We start from the raw sequence: 16,521 nt of genomic DNA, 5'->3' as shown, positions 1-16,521 counted from the left end.
GAGCAGAATTAAGACATACATTACACCAAAGGGTTAACAGAGTAGATTGCTGGGTGAATGTTTTGAAGCTTTGCAGTATTTGAAATAAGATTGCTGGTTGAATGAACCTCTGCGGTTTATAGTTCTTGTTTGCATGATTATGCCCTGTAGGAGAACTTTAACATTAAATATGTTACCCTTCTTTTTCAGCGTGAAGACCCAACGTTGACTATTCCCCCAACAGTGAAACACTTTGCTGATATTTATCCCCTTCTGATGAAGAGCTTACCTGTGCTGAACAAGAAAATCATCAGTAAGTATCTTGAGTGTTCAATATGTCCTCCAGGCTCCCAAACACACACACACACACACACACACACACACACACACACACACACACACACACACACACACACACACACACACACACACTTGATTTTCAGATGAAGTACACACAATCTCACAGAATATTCAGATTGGAAGATTAACATCAAGTTTGTGAAGAAAATAAATAAATTCAGATCCATCCAGATTTTTAAAAAAAGACAAAGATAGAGATGATAATATACGTTATTTGCGTTTTTGACCAAAATATGACATTATACACAGATCGAGACTGTGAGTCATTGTTCTCCGATCGCGGTCTCGGAGAACAGTGACTGTCTCAATCTGTGTAAAATGTCATATTTTGGTCAAAAACGCAAATAACATTTATGTATGTATGGATCGAATTCCTTTCAGGTACTGACTTTGTTGTTGTTTTGACGATTGAACGAGCACACACACATGCAATCAAACACATGACGTGTGTTCTGTAGTTCCTTTGAAGTTTCGGTCAACCTGAAGCGCCCAAATATGAAGTTTTGTAGGCCTCTAACGTCACATGCTTTAAAGAAGGGAAATCCAATGTCCAATCGATACCAGGGGTGGGATTTCTTCCGTCCCTGACGGATTTCCGTCCCAGGAAGAATTTTGGATTATTATTTTTTTTTTTTACCTCAGAGGGGCACGGGTAGCTCAGGTGGTGGAGCACTGGACATGTGATCGAAAGGTCGCTGGTTCGAATCTGGGCCGGGAAGGACACAGGTCAACCTTGTGTGCAGACCCAGAGACGGTATCCATCTCCCACCCCCGTGTCACCACAGTGGCACGTAAAAGACCTCGGTCATTCTGCCATAAGTGCAGATGGCTGATACCACCTAAACACGCATACACTTGTGTATCTCATCTAAAGTCGGGTTAAAACCCGGGAACATGCCCCTAATAGCTTTGCCGTGAGGGCGTAAAACTTGAATTTCTCTTGTTACCTTTTTTTTTTGTTAATCTCTGGCAGCTGTTGTTTACACTCCGTTCTGTGTATAGAAGGTCAACTACCTTTCACCATTACCAAATTGACCAAATTGAGTGACATGTAAGGAGCAGCTATGTCATGTCATCCTGGCAAATGTTATGAGGGCTTACTAGCGCCAAAACTAAAAATTAGTAATTAACCCGTGAAAGTTACTAATTTTCACAAGAAAATTACAATTATGACATGAAAATTACTCATTTTCATGGGTTAATTACTAATTTTCACGTGTTAATAACTAATTTTCAAGTGTTGGCTTGCTTCCTGACATCTTACTTGTGCCAAAACTAAAAATTAGTAATTTTCACGCATTAATTACTAATTTTCATGTGCCTCGTGACTGTGGGGGCTCAATGCGCATGCGCGACTGTTACGCCGGCCAGAGCGAAACATCCTTCGATTCGAAACTTTTCTGGTCCATAGTTCTTTAATCCGATGCAAATTAACAATGAGAGCTGAGCGCATGTGTAGATAACCGTGACATACAACTGTCTGTCCGACAACTTGTTGAATAACGAATTCTATCGAAAGATATTTGTGAAAGTGTGTGAGTCTCGACCGAAGAGATCCGTCTGCTAGTGGTCGGACCTTTAGCACATGTCCGGCCGGCCGCCATTTTTCCTCTCTCGGTTCGAACATTTTCGGATCGATTGTCCTTCACTAATACACTACAAAGCAAATGTATGAGTGTGGTAGTGGAAACAAATATGAGGTACGGCAGTCTGCCCGACAACTCGTTTTGGGTCAGTGCTGAAATGGTTACTTTATTGGCTGTTGGCCGAACGGACACCCGGGCTTCATATTTTTGCATGCATGTATTCGTGTTTCCAAGGCCTGAGGCTTTTGCTGTGACCCTGGGATCTTTATCGTGCGCATGAAATTCAAGTTTTACGCCCTCACGGCAAAGCCATTAGGGGCATGTTCCCGGGTTTTAACCCGACTTTAGATGAGATACACAAGTGTATGCGTGTTTAGGTGGTATCAGCCATCTGCACTTATGGCAGAATGACCGAGGTCTTTTACGTGCCACTGTGGTGACACGGGGGTGGGAGATGGATACCGTCTCTGGGTCTGCACATAAGGTTGACCTGTGTCCGTCCCGGCCCGGATTCGAACCAGCGACCTTTCGATCACAAGTCCAGTGCTCTACCACCTAAGCTACCCGGGCCCCCGGGGGGTGTTCTGCTCACCCACAACTTTATATATCCCACTTGCAGGGATTCAGAGACCTTAAGTGGTGTGGTAGAAAATAAATGGTATTCCTAATCTGTGAACTAGTTTTATTTACATTCTGATACATTGAGTCCTTTAGAAAGTTTGCAAGTGAAACACGCTTAATTTAAACATATTTCTCTTAATTCAAGCTATGATTCAACAATAATTTTAGAATATAACTCCTGAAATGATGAATTGAAAAGCAGCATCAGAAGACTGTGTACAGCATTAGCAAGGGATATAACTCTGGTGGTTTCTGTTTTTGTCTAAACCTTCTTCTGTTATAACCTGAGCAGTTAGCCCTTTTGAATGTGTTAATGAATTGAAACAAATTGACTTAATTGAAACTTCTTTCTCATTTGGTTCAAGCTATGGTTCAACAACAAGAAATTCCTCCGAGGTAGGAAAAACACCCCCGTTGGTCAAAGGGAAATAACCATTCTCACTGCCACCAACTGAGAAGGTTATTTCACTTTGACCATTAACATGTCCCTCTATAAGTCCTTGTAGAATCTTAATCCACCAATAACTCCCTAACCGTGTGTTTGACTGGTCCCAATTTTTGTAAGGACCGTCTCAGGAATGTATAGAACCTGTTCACCAAGTTTGGTGACGATCGGTCCGTTCATTCTTGAGATCTATATCATATGCGAACACAAACACACACCCAAACAAACAAACAAACACATCGAGCGAATCCTATACACACCCCTATACCGGGGGTGTAATTATTTGAGAATATACCACCTGCAATGATAAAATCATAAGCTACAAGTAAAGATGTGTAGTACAAGGGAGGTGACTGTTATTTTCTGTGTTTGCTTTGTTTGCATGGTGATTTTCCTTTAATGCAGTAAACATTTGTTTTACACAAAGACAAAAGTAGGTGATGAAATCAAATACCTTCAAGTTTACAAGATTTTGTAATTATGTGCATCTCCAATTTTAAGTTTTTGTTTAAGCCGCTTCTAAAGCCCTTCTTGAAATTTGTTTACCACTTGTTTGTGTAGACCCCCTAGCAAGAGTGATGCAACCAAACACCTTCAAGTATAGATGTTTTTGATTTTGTGCATTCACCCCCCCCCCCCCCCCAAAAAAAAAAAGAAACGTGTGTACTGTTTTCAGTTTTAAAGCCAGGAGAGGCTTAAATAGCAACTCTTGAATTGCTAAAAATTCACTTTCAGCTGGTTAGTTACAAAAACCTTCAAGTTTACAAGATTTTTTACTTTTGTGCATCTCCAATTTTAAGATTTTGTTTAAGCTTATAGGAGCTTCTGAAGGCCCTTCTTAAAATGTGTTTACCACTTGTTTTTGTAGACCTCCTGGCAAGAGTGATACAACCAAACATCTTCAAGTATAGAGGTTTTTGATTTTGCGCATTCTCTCCTTCCCCCCCCCCCCCCCCCCCCCATTTGTTGTTGTTTGTTTGCTGTTATCAGTTTTATAGCCAGCAGAGGCTCAAATAGCCCCCTCGTGAAATGCTAAAATTAATTTTCAGCTGGTCAGTTACAAAAACCTTTTACAAGATGTATATATATATTATGCATCTCCAAAAAGCTTGTTTGTTCTAAAATTTACAAGTCGGGAGAGGCCACCTAAACCCTCCCTAAAATGCTAAAATTCATTTTTGGCTGAGGGGCACTGCCCCCCTAGACCCCCCAGCAAGGGCGCTGCCCCTGCACCCCGCCGGAGCCTTAGCGGCCCCTGGACCCCGGCCTTCCAAAATGTTCAGTCCTGGCAACATTTGGGGCTCCCACCCATGCGGATACATAAGAAGTTATATTGTTGACATAGATAACCAAACTTTTGTTTAAAACTTTCTACTATACTTCTGTGTCTTCTTAAAGTTACATTCTTGATTCACGTTTGATTCAAGTTTGAATTTGAACACATTCTGAATTCCACAGATTTTGTGTGTACATGAAAAATCTGTTTGTTTCAGATTTCTGCCAGCTGGCCCCAGGGTTCTCTAAGCTTAACGTCTTAGACCAAAAATCTCTGCTGAAAAGGGGGTATTATGACATCTGGATGGTGAGTATTCCACAATCATGTGAAATCAGTTCAGAAACAGTCTATGTTTAGTCCTCTTGGAGTTCACAAACATGTTTCAAAAACATTCTTATGTTTTACCTGAACTATTATGTGAATTTAATAAATGAGTTTTGAAACTGGAACATTCACCCACACCTCTTAACAACTTTCTTTGGTTTTTGCTTATCTTCAAAGCTGACTGATTTTCCAACATTTCAGCTGACAAACATGGAATACTTTGTGAATGTGAAGTCTTACGATTTTATCCCACATTTCAGCTAACCAACAGCGAATGCTTTGTGAACGGGAAATCTTACGATTTTATCCCACATTTCAGCTAACCAACAGCGAATGCTTTGTGAACGGGAAGTCTTACGATTTTATCCCACATTTCAGCTAACCAACAGCGAATGCTTTGTGAACGGGAAGTCTTACGATTTTATCCCACATTTCAGCTAACCAACAGTGAATGCTTTGTGAACGGGAAGTCTTACGATTTTATCCCACATTTCAGCTGACCAACAGCGAATTCTTTGTGGATGGCGAGTCTTACCTGCTGGTCACCGAAGATCCCATATTCTACATCCGTCGTGACATGGAGTCGATCATCGGAAAGGAGAACGCCAAGACCCTCCACTGCTTCGCCCAACAGTTCAACGCACTGGGCCTGTCGGATCTGGAGGTGGCCATCCTATGCTGCATACAGCTCACAGCGCCAGGCCATGGTATGTACTTGATGCCTTTGGACTTTGTGTGTGTGTGTGTGTCTGTCTGTGTGTGTGTGTGTGTGTGTGTCTTTGTGTGTGTGTGTGTGTGTGTGGCTGCATACAGCTCTCAGCTCACAGCGCCAGGCCACGGTATGTACTTGATGCCTTTGGACTTTGTGTGTGTGTGTGTCTGTCTGTCTGTGTGTCTGTCTGTCTGCCTGCCTGCGTGTATGTGTGTGTGTGCATACAGCTCACAGCGCCAGGCCACGGTGTGTACTTGATGCCTTTGGAATTTGTGTGTGTGTGTGTGTGTGTGTGTCTGTCTGTCTGCCTGTTTGCCTGTGTGTGTGTGTGTGTGTATGTGTCTCTGTCTGTCTGTCTGTCTGTCTGTCTGTCTGCCTGCCTGCATGTGTGCGTGTGTGTGTGTGTGGCTGCATACAGCTCACAGCGTCAGGCCACAGTGTGTACTCGATGCCTTTGGACTTTGTGTGTGTGTGTGTTGGGGAGGGGGGGGAAGGAGGGGGGGGGGGAGAGAAAGGAAGTTAGGTTTGATGGAGGAGGGGGGGGGGGGGGGTGGAAAGGCTATGGCATGAAAGAATGGTTCAGAAAATCGGAGGAGAGAACTTCTCCTGTAGTAGGACACCCGGGGTGGTGTGCGCAGAGGAAGTACCCAAACCGGTGGGAACAACAAAATCTCAGTTCACTTTCAACCAGTCCAAACCTGGGCATGGTTCAATCCCACCCAGTTGTGCACGTTCTTGTGCAAAACAACCCTTGTACCCTGGTCTTTATAAGCATGTTGTTGTTGTTGTTGTTAGTGAAAGGACACTTGTCATGAAGACACCTCCCACCATTGGGACGCCTTTTGCGTTTTGGTCATTGCACAGCTGTCCCTGTCGGGGAAGAACACTGCATGTCTTTAGGACTCTCTTAGGAGAGGACACCTGCCAACATAAAACACCTCGTGTCCTGTGGTCCTCCTAACACAGAACACTGTTTATTTGATCTTTGCGTGACTGTTCGTGTTGCCGAAGATCACCTCCACTGAGGATCCTCCGAAGAGATCTGTCTTCATGTGACATCTTTTTCTTTTTTTAACCAATGGCTCTGTCCAGCACTTGAACTGTAAAATTAAAAGTTCAGCTCTCTCAAACGTCTCTTGTTTCCTGTCCAACAGATCAGCAGGCAGACCTGAAAGATGTCAAAGAGATTCAGAAGCTCAACTCCTTTTACCTTGACCTTCTGGTTGCCGTGGTAACGGACATCCATGGGGATTCCTGCAGTCGCGTCCTGATTGACATTTTCCGCCTGGTCCCGCTGCTCGGGGAGATCAACCGCCTGCAGAGGGAGCTGATCGGCAACTTCAGCGTCAACGGACCCCCTGGCTTGATGGAGGCCCAAGGTAAAAAGAGAGAGAGACAGAGAGAGAGAGACAGAGAAAGAGAGAGACTGAAAGAGAGAGCGAGAGAGAGAGACTGAGAGAGAGAGACAGAGACAAACAAACAGAGTGTATGTTTGTGTGTGTGTGTGAGAGAGAGACAGAGAAAGAGAGAGACAGAGAGAGAGAAAAAGACAGAGAGAAAGAGAGACTGAGAGAGAGAGCGAGAGATAGACTGAGAGAGACTGAGAGAGACAGACAGACAGACAAACAGAGTGTATGTTTGTGTGTGTGTGTCTCTGTGTGTATGTGTGTGTGACTGAACTACTATTAAAGAGAGAAAGAGCACACATGCACACTTACACACTAACACGCACGCACACACAGACATACAGTGCCTTTTTACATTTAGTCAAGTTTTGACTAAATGTTTTAACATAGAGGGGGAATCGAGACGAGGGTCGTGGTGTATGTGTGTGTGTGTGTGTGTGTGTGTGTGTGTGTGTGTGTGTGTGTGTGTGTGTGTGTGCGTGCGTGCGTGTAGAGCGATACAGAGTAAACTACTGGACCGATCTTTATGAAGTTTTTATGATATCTCCAGACGTTTTCTTTCATTTTTTCGACACATGTCTTTGATGACGTCACATCCGGCTTTTTGTAAAAGTTGAGGCGGCACTGTCACACCCTCATTTTTCAATCAAATTGATTGAAATTTTTGTAAAGCAATCTTCGACAAAGGCCGGACTTTGGTATTGCATTTCAACTTGGTGGCTAAAAAATTAATTATTGACTTTGGTCATTACAAATCTGAAAATTGTAATTACATTTTTTTTATATAAAACGATCCAAAATTACGTTCATCTTATTCTTTATCATTGTCTGATTCCAAAAACATATAAATATGTTATTCTCGGATTAAAAACAAGCTCTGAAAATTAAAAATATAAAAATTATGATCAAAATTAAATTTCCGAAATCGATTTAAAAACAATTTCATCTTATTCCTTGTCAGTTCCTGATTCCAAAAACATATAGATATGAAATGTTTGGATTTATAACACGCTCAGAAAGTTAAAACAAAGTGAGGTACAAAAAAGCGTGCTATCCCGCTCAGCGTGACCACTACCGCACTATTCTGGCTTGTCGATTTCACTGCATGCCTTTGCCACGAGCGGTGGACTGACGAAACTACGAGTATGCGGTCTTGGCGAAACTATTCAGTGCGTTCAGTTTCATTCTGTGAGTTTGACAGCTTGACTAAATGTAGTAATTTCGCCTTACGCAACTTGTTTTTCTTTCTCCAAAGCATTTTTCCAAGCTCAAAGGCTAGATCACTGTGTTTAGATCAGAAACATCTGCCAGCCTCTTGTCTTGTGTTGTGTGTGTGTGTGTGTGTGTGTGTGTGTGTGTGTGTGTGTGTGTGTATTCTCCCTCATCAATTCCTTTCCATGCCCCTTGAGTCTTATAAAAGCTTTGCTGTTAACATCTGTTTCAAAAGGATTGTTTCATTTTTCTTGCAGATGCCGAAACAGCAGTGAAAGAGGAGTCTGTATGACTTGTCCAGTCACAACTTCAATGGGATGGGGGAGGAGGATGAAGAGGAAGGGGAGGAAAACGCAGCAGACAGAGGATCTAGGAGGAGGAGGAGGAAAAATGAAGTGAAAGAGGAGGAGGGAATCAAAATGATGACTTGGAATTAACAGAATTTTATGTTACAAGTGCCATAGCGTTTTTAATATTACAAACTCATATAGAGGCAGCTTGTTTGTTTTGGATTTCATTATATATACGGCAGCTTAAATAGGCCATGAATAAATTAAGTTACATGCGCAATAAACTGCAAGTATCATCCCGAATGTATTTGCACATTCATGTCTCGGGTATCATCTGGACTAACTGTAACATGTTTTTATTATCCCCCAAAGGGAAGTGAGTAATGAATGGTGAGACTCTACAGCTGTTGCCAAGCAGGTCAGTTCAGTGTGCTTTGTGAACTGCGGAAAGCTGGGTCAACTTTAATGTGAAGTGTTTACTTCATAGGGCGAACTGTCCTTGACATCAGTTTTTGAGGACAGAGAAAGAAAGAGAGAGAGAGAGCAAGAGAGCACACATGTGCACAATTCTGTCAGTCATTGTGGTGATGTGGAAGACAAAAACTAAAAATATTGTCAACTCTTTCCTGTCCAACCATATGAACAAATGCAAAAGGAGACTCGATCTCACTCCAACAAGGAACCTGCATATTTCAGACCAGAAACAGACCAGGTTATGGTGACCCGAGTTATTGATGCCCCAAAACTCTACACAGCCGACAAGATGGAACAGTTGCTGTATGATCCAGCGTCACAAATGAACTGCTTGCTAAAGTGCTCACTTCCGGATGAATTTAATTCCAGGTGCCTGAAATGACCTCTTTGAATGTTTTTAAGGAGCTTTGTGGAACTTTGTTTTGTACGGAATGTGTCTGAACAACAGCCATGTTGTTATGTGATAGGCCAGAAAAGTGCTACTGAGTGCCATACTACAGATCACTTAGCAGATCAATATTTGATGTATTTTCCAGCAAAATGAGACTAATATAATGGGACTGGCATTCAGTTATTGTAATTACTTTCTGGGATGCTTGAAAAGTGCCATGAAACATGCCGACTTGTGCATAATTGTGGGAGAAAAGTGTTTCTGTTAGCAGATCAATATTGGATGTATTTTCCAGCAAAATGAGACGAATATAATAGGGCTGGCATTCCGTTATTGTAATTACTTTCTGGGATGCTTGAACAGTGCCATGAAACATGCCGACTTGTGCATAATTGTGGGAGAAAAGTGTTTTTGAAAGCGCTCTTCTCCTTCGCTACATTTTAGTCCAGTTGATTGATTATGATGTCAGAAAGGGTATAACGCAGTTCCTCTCTTGTGTTTCTGGGTTTTTTTCAACAGTGTTTTCATGTGCCTGTGTGAGGGGACACTTCCATGAAGTATACCCTACACATTGGTTTATACTGTCTCTGTGTTTTTGTTACTATCTGTTGACAGCACAGTTTCATTTTGTTACGTTACAGCCATGCGAAATACCTCTGCAACAATGTTGTTTATGTTGTCAACTTATTCATATTGTACAACTTTACCAATCAGCGATATCACATTGATATTTTTCTGAAGCCATATATATATAATTCGATCATGGTCACTAAATTAGATATATGTGGTCTCAAACAAACAAAAGTTAGACTGAATAAAAAGAATGGAGACATTTGTTTTACTTGTGGGCTAGACTCGCAAAAAAATGTTGATGTTGCTTTTGTGTTTAGTTGGGTAATTACTGGAATTTTGTTACTGACAGATTCATGTACATACAGTACACACTGCTCGGACATTTCAAATACAGGTATCAGTCATCGGGTATTTTAAGACTTCCCCCATTTTTGAAGACATTGATTTTTCACATTTTCTGTTCATGACCTCTGTGAATTAATACCTCCATTTTAAGGTTCCCTCCTTTTTAAGACCTAGTATTTTTTTTATATTTTTAGGTTTGGCTTGTTAAAGCACATGCAGGAATCCCTTGAAAGACAAGGTGCTCACCTTCGTGGTTGAAAACGACGTTAAACACCAAATAAAGAAAGAAAGAAAGAAAGAAAGAACAAGGTGCTCACATTTCCCTAAAAGGGAAGCCATCTCAAACACCGAATGGTTTGTGTAATTGGAAAGTAAGTTATCGGCCGTCACTGCCAAAACTAAATTATGATGTATTAATGGAAATAGAACCAGCCCGCCATACCCAAAGTTTGGAGCAAAAACTGGACATGCTGACAATGAAATATAGCGGAACCCCACTTTTCAGCCCCCACCCCAATCTAAGACTCCCTCCCTTTTAAGACCAGTTGGTTTGTACTGCTGTGGCTGCTGAGCCAATGACACCGTGCATAATTTGCAGTTTGTGGTAACATTTTTATGCTGAAGCTCTTGATGGGGTATAAACTGGACTGGGTGGCCGAGTGGTAACGCACTTGCGCTCGGAAGCGAGAGGTTGCGAGTTCGACCCTGGGTCAGGGCGTTAGCTTGGTGGTGGGTTCAAGTGCTAGTCTTTCGGATGAGACGAAAAATCGAGGTCCCTTCGTGTACACTACATTGGGGGTGTGCACGTTAAAGATCCCACGATTGACAAAAGGGTCTTTCCTGGCAAAATTGTATAGGCATAGATAAAAATGTCCACCAAAATACCCGTGTGACTTGGAATAATAGGCCGTGAAAAGTAGGATATGCGCCGAAATGGCTGCGATCTGCTGGCCGATGTGAATGCGTGATGTATTGTGTAAACAAAATTCCATCTCACACGGCATTGAATATGTGCGCGATATAAATTGCATAACAATTTTTTTTTAAATCCCTGCGCTTAGAACTGTACCCACGGAATACGCGCGATATAAGCCTCATATTGGTTGATTAAACCAGAGGTTTTATTACTATTACTTAAGCTCAGACCAGAGCATGAGAAACGTTTGAATTCATGAAAAAACTAATGTTATGTCATAATCTGGTGTGTACTGCACATCATTTGCCTGGAACTAATATTGATGGAAGTGAATTTTTTGCTTCAGAATTATTCTGCTGCCTTTGAGTGATAGATGACTCACTAATATAGATTTAGTGAATCAGCCAGATTCAGTGGTCTGGATCGACCTCTTGCCATTTCAACACATTTTGAATTTCAACATTTTAATAATGATCAATTTTAATTGTTAGTAAAATTTACTGTGTACAAATTGTTAGTAAAATGTACTGTGTACATATGTATCTTTGTACCTGGGCTATGGAAGGGTTTAGAACTAGAATTGTACTGCCCTGTTCTATCATGACTTTGCATTGTGTGAACAACAGAAAAGCTTAATTAATACAACAGCCCTGAAATATTAATTAGCCGCTGCTTTTCAATGAATGTAAGTAAGTTAAAATCAATGCGATGATGATTAACACAAACAAACCTGCCAGTTTAGCTACTTAGCTCATACTTCCCCGTCACTTATGTAGAAGACATGTACTTGTAAAGTTGTGAACATACAGTAACATGATGGTCTACATACATTTTAATGTGAATTAGAAATAATCAGATGAAGTGCCATGAAAATATATCACTGTTTGCTTTTCACTGTATCAGCTAGTGTATGTTTACACCTATGAAAGATCTTCTGTCTTGTGTGTGGCGCACGTTATATGTCAAAGCAGCACCGCCCTGATATGGCCCTTCGTGGTCGGCTGGGCGTTAAGCAAACAAACAAACAAACAAACAAACCTATGAAAGATAATATTTTATTAGGCTCGACTTCATGTACATGATAGTTAATACACACAATGGTCACATTGCTAGATTGAAACGGTCCCTTGAATGTGTTTGAAAGTTATATTTCTCACAGGGCCTCTTTGTAAATTATTCATGCCATCTTCTGCCTAAAATTACACTTTAATATATATATATATAGATTGACACCGGTGCTTATGCTGAATGTTTCACGTCTGCACAGATGTTCTTTGCACCGTGAAACCACTGACTGCTTATTGCTAATGAAAACAAGTCAGAAACAGATTTGGTTATTTGATGACTTAATACATTATGACTGACACTGGCCTTACCTGTTGGCTGTTGTGAATCCTGTTACTAGAACGGAAATAAAAAGGCCCAACATGATTAATAATGTCCCTTTTTCTGCACTGACTTGAACACATTTAATTCATTGCTCCAAGAGAAAGTCTGTATCGTGAACTAGACTTCATTGCTCACAAAAATGGCTAGATGTGTTCTGCAGGATTTGGATTTCTGCACTGACCGTGTGTGTTGCATATATAATATATTGTAAGCTGTTTCTTCACCTGTTTTGGTCTGTGATAACACTGTTCTTGCTCATATGAAAGGTTGTCTGTGCATTTCATTCCATGGTGGTGTTTCTTTGCAAACTTCTTTTTGAGTGATATCAGATTTACTTCTGTCCTTACTTTCGTTGAAAGTCTAGCTGTTGCATGCATTTTCTTACTTGCACTTTGTTACCTACATTAATTTATTTTTTGTTTTGTTTAATCACGTTGTGTTTTTGTGTTCAATCTCAAGGCTTTGATCTGCATCATTGTTTAGTGTTTTCTTGTGCCTTTTTGTTTCACTGCGCATCAAAGTGGCTTTAACATGTGTGCAAGAAGCAATAGAGACATCCAGATTTGCCTTCGTCAAAAGTTCGTGAGTTCCGATGTTCGCGAGTTTGTTGAAGTGGTGACGTCACATCCCGTCACGGTCACCACTTTCTAATTTCGGTCCAGATCTACGCGAAGTTCTTCGTGCGTTCGTCTGTTTTTCGAAACAGTGATGACGAGTAGTGTTATATATGACGAGTCTTTTTTATCGGAATATTCCAGACATCTGAATATGCTGGGTACACAAGCAACACTGAATTTTTTTTCGATTTTTAGATTCATTCCTGTAAAATCTCCCAACTCTAAAACAAATAGGTCTAGTGGAAACAAGTGTCTTGTGCAAGAGAGATCAAGGGAGATAATTGGCAGGATATGTCGCCCGTCGACTCAAGTTCTGAGTTTTGTGTGGGTATCCGTGTTCATGCACTACGCCTCCAAAATGAACAGTTTACAGATGCACAGTCCACAGAAGCGTCGTAAAGATATTAAACTTTAACACTGCGCACATAAAACATATTTTTAACATTATGAAAAGGACTAAAAGTACTCACGAAGATTGCTGATTGAGGTTCGTCAAACATGCCTTTTTCACCACGCAGATCCCGATCTTCGGCAAGCAGTGGTGAGCGCCAAAAACCAAGCGCATGCGCATTGAGGCACAAAGTTAAAAATAGAGGGGAAATCCCCACCACCGACGAATGTTCGTCTGACGAAGGTTGAATCTGGATGTCCCTAATATTGTGATCATTGAGAATAAAATATAAATACTTTCCTGCTATTATCATGTAGGAATGAGCGTCATAATGTATTCATTATCACTGTTTCACTTGTGACATTATAATTGTTACTGAGTTAAACTTAAAGTAAGTGTTACTTCCTCATCAGTAGAAATGCCTTTCTTGATTGTATTCTGTGACTGTTAACATTTTCCCCCCTAACAGGTGCGCACAATATTTCGGAAATTTATGCCAGTATTTTGTTTGTAGTTTATGGTTGTTTTATAGTTTTTGTTGAAATGTGGTAGTGACTGATATTTACCAATTTCATCATTAGTTGAAATGATGATTAATCTGAAAGGATAGGGGTTTTTATTTGCTGTACAGAACAAGAAAATAACATTTAGTTGATTTATGTGTACGTCCATAGCTAACACAGTTAAAAAACGAAAAAGAAAAGAACATTTGAAAAAATAATTATCTGAAGAGAACACACTTGAAGAGGGTGAGGGAGAAACTTGGTAATCTTTGACATCTGCTTTAATTTGCAAGTACATTTTGTGATTTGCGAGTCGATTTCACTCAGTTTTTTAATTAAATTACAAAATTTGGCAAGATGATAATATTATTTGTTTGCTTAGATTAACAAATTTAGAGGGTTTTTTATGCTCTATGAAACAAGAGTCTCCACCTAGTATGGGTATTTATGAACTTCAATCCAGCAGAATGTGGCTTAATTATTTATATTTTTATGGAAAACACATGTCGTCTGTGAAACGAATGAAGCAAAATTCGAAGAAGAGATCAGTGGGGTAAAACAGATTAACTCTTACTAGTTCGGGGTTTTTAGGGCATATTTTACAGTGCTGTTGGTGCCTACTTGCCGAGTGGCTATCTGGGGTCATATTCCAAATGAAATATAGAAAGTTATATATCAAATGAAAGGAAAATGAATAAGCTTTTCATATTTGCAAAGAGAATTGTGCTATCTTTAAAGGTAAAAAATGTTATGGGGGTGACAACATGATTTTTGTTGAAATTTGTACGCCCATTTTTTGGAACACGTGACAAACACAAAGAAGACATTTTTTTTGTGCTCAGTTTATTTTAGATATGCTGCTAACTAGTCTGTTTGGGCATTCATTTTACATAACATAGCAAAGTTTTATTGAGTTTTGCTGATAAACAAAAAAGTTATTGTCACCTGAATACCCCCACCCAAATTTCAAAGTTGGACGTTTCATGACATACACATGCCTAAGGCACACACAAAAAAGTATGTTTACGGTATCCCGACCAACCCTATTTTTTCGCGCGACACTAGACTTTTTTTTGGCATTTGAGGGAAAAAAAAAAAAAAAAAATTGGGGGGCAAATCAACTTAAAAATATAGTTTTTTGAAAAAAAAAAAAAAAAAGTGGTTTTTTTGGCAAAATAACTTAAAAATATGTTTTTGGGGGAAAACAAAGTCCCGACTTACCGACCCTATTTTTTGGGCCTATGTTACCGTTAACAGACTTTTTATTTTTGTTGGCCTAATAATGCATTCCTATAACTAACTTATAACAAAAACCCAGCTTGTTTCTGTCATAAAGTGTGTCTAACATACGAGTTTATCCACTGTCCGACCCATCCAATGAAAAATAAATTTTTTTTTGATAATTAGATAATTGGTCAGTGGAAAACTACAGGGGGGGGGGGGGCATCGTAAGCTTGCTTACGATGGGTAAGGGAGCGAACTGGTAAGAGTTAAGTCTCCAATTTTTGAAATGTCGCCTGGTTTCCTTAGAACCCAATGATAAAATTATACTGTGCAGTCTTAAATATGCATATTCTGGCAGCTTTTTGAAGTGAAAAAAAATAGCAAAGCAAAAATGAAAGATTAATTGTGCAATAGAAATTAACTTAATACCTATACACAGACTTTGTGGATAGACCTGTGCCATATTATTTCTGATTTAAAATGCAGTTAAAAGTGCAGCAACACATTTCTCACACATGAGAAGTTGTTGAAATTCCTTTATTGCAATTTAATTTGTCTCTTTTGGGCTTGAAGATGGTATGAACGATAGTACAGCGTATATATATATATATATATAGAGAGAGAGAGAGAGAGAGGTTACAACACGAGTGGTTGTGTATATATGGCTTGTATTTCAGTCAAGACCCAGCGGATGAATATCAAGGGACTCACGAGCCTCTGGGTCTTGACTGAAATACAAGCCATATAAAAAATCATGTGTGTTGTAAACTGTATATCCCATGAAGATCTAAAAGACGGAAACATCAAGCTTTAGTTGTCTGTTCAGATGAGGTACTGCTGCCCATACCTAATTCTAAAGGCACGTCTGTTGATCTATGTCAAGTCGGTGCATAATGATGGCTTGGTTGTCCCCGTCAGTTGAAAGCCTCTAACACGGATTTGACTGAATACCTGGTGGTTACAAACGCATCTCCTGAGATCATGGACACCTTCATCGTCTATAGGGCCTACTGCACCACAGAAGAACTAGAAATACTCGCAAATTGCATTGGACAGCTTGTCCAGAGAACAATCGTAGTCGATGATGTATCCATAAGAGCATGTGTACCGCGGGCACACTGTGACTTCACATGAGCATAACATATCAGTGCTTGTCGAACGGACTGTGTTTTTAACGATTGCTAGTTTGACTTCTGTTTTAGTTGAGAGCACGAGCACACACACTCAAACACATACGGCTTGTCATGTTGATCTCAAGAGAGAAATAGAACAGCGAATAGAGGGGAACATAACAGATTATGCCCCCATAATATGACGCGATGGATGACAGACTTCATGAAATCTATGACGCTGTGATGATAGTCTCGGCAAGTCGAGACCAAAACTAAGCTATAGCACTGAACGACTCTCGCGCATGTTCTCAAAAACGTGGTGACCTCTTGCACATCCGGTCTTACAGTGTACATTTGCTTTTGGAATGTCAAGGA

General features: G+C 40.4%; 1 protein-coding gene across 2 annotated transcripts in view; it reads left to right on the top strand.

Moving 5' to 3' along the window:
- The window catches only part of LOC138971512 (uncharacterized), a 247,650-nt gene that overhangs the window by 12,969 nt on the left and 218,160 nt on the right, over nt 1-16,521 (top strand). The window contains exons 5-9 of one of the 2 annotated variants that reach the window (XR_011457273.1): nt 190-292; nt 4,485-4,573; nt 5,088-5,298; nt 6,458-6,682; nt 8,179-10,538. Coding sequence is in view for 1 of the 2 variants with exons in the window: in XM_070344255.1 (XP_070200356.1) it covers nt 190-292; nt 4,485-4,573; nt 5,088-5,298; nt 6,458-6,682; nt 8,179-8,213 (663 nt within the window). In the remaining variant the exon portion in view is untranslated. Of the gene's footprint in view, nt 1-189; nt 293-4,484; nt 4,574-5,087; nt 5,299-6,457; nt 6,683-8,178; nt 15,006-16,521 lie in introns of those variants that run through there. The other variant, XM_070344255.1, reaches the window with a different exon arrangement.

This window comes from Littorina saxatilis, linkage group LG7, assembly GCF_037325665.1.
Source record: "Littorina saxatilis isolate snail1 linkage group LG7, US_GU_Lsax_2.0, whole genome shotgun sequence".
In the NCBI taxonomy this organism is placed as follows: domain Eukaryota; kingdom Metazoa; phylum Mollusca; class Gastropoda; order Littorinimorpha; family Littorinidae; genus Littorina; species Littorina saxatilis.
This window is presented reverse-complemented; position numbering and strand designations above follow the sequence as displayed.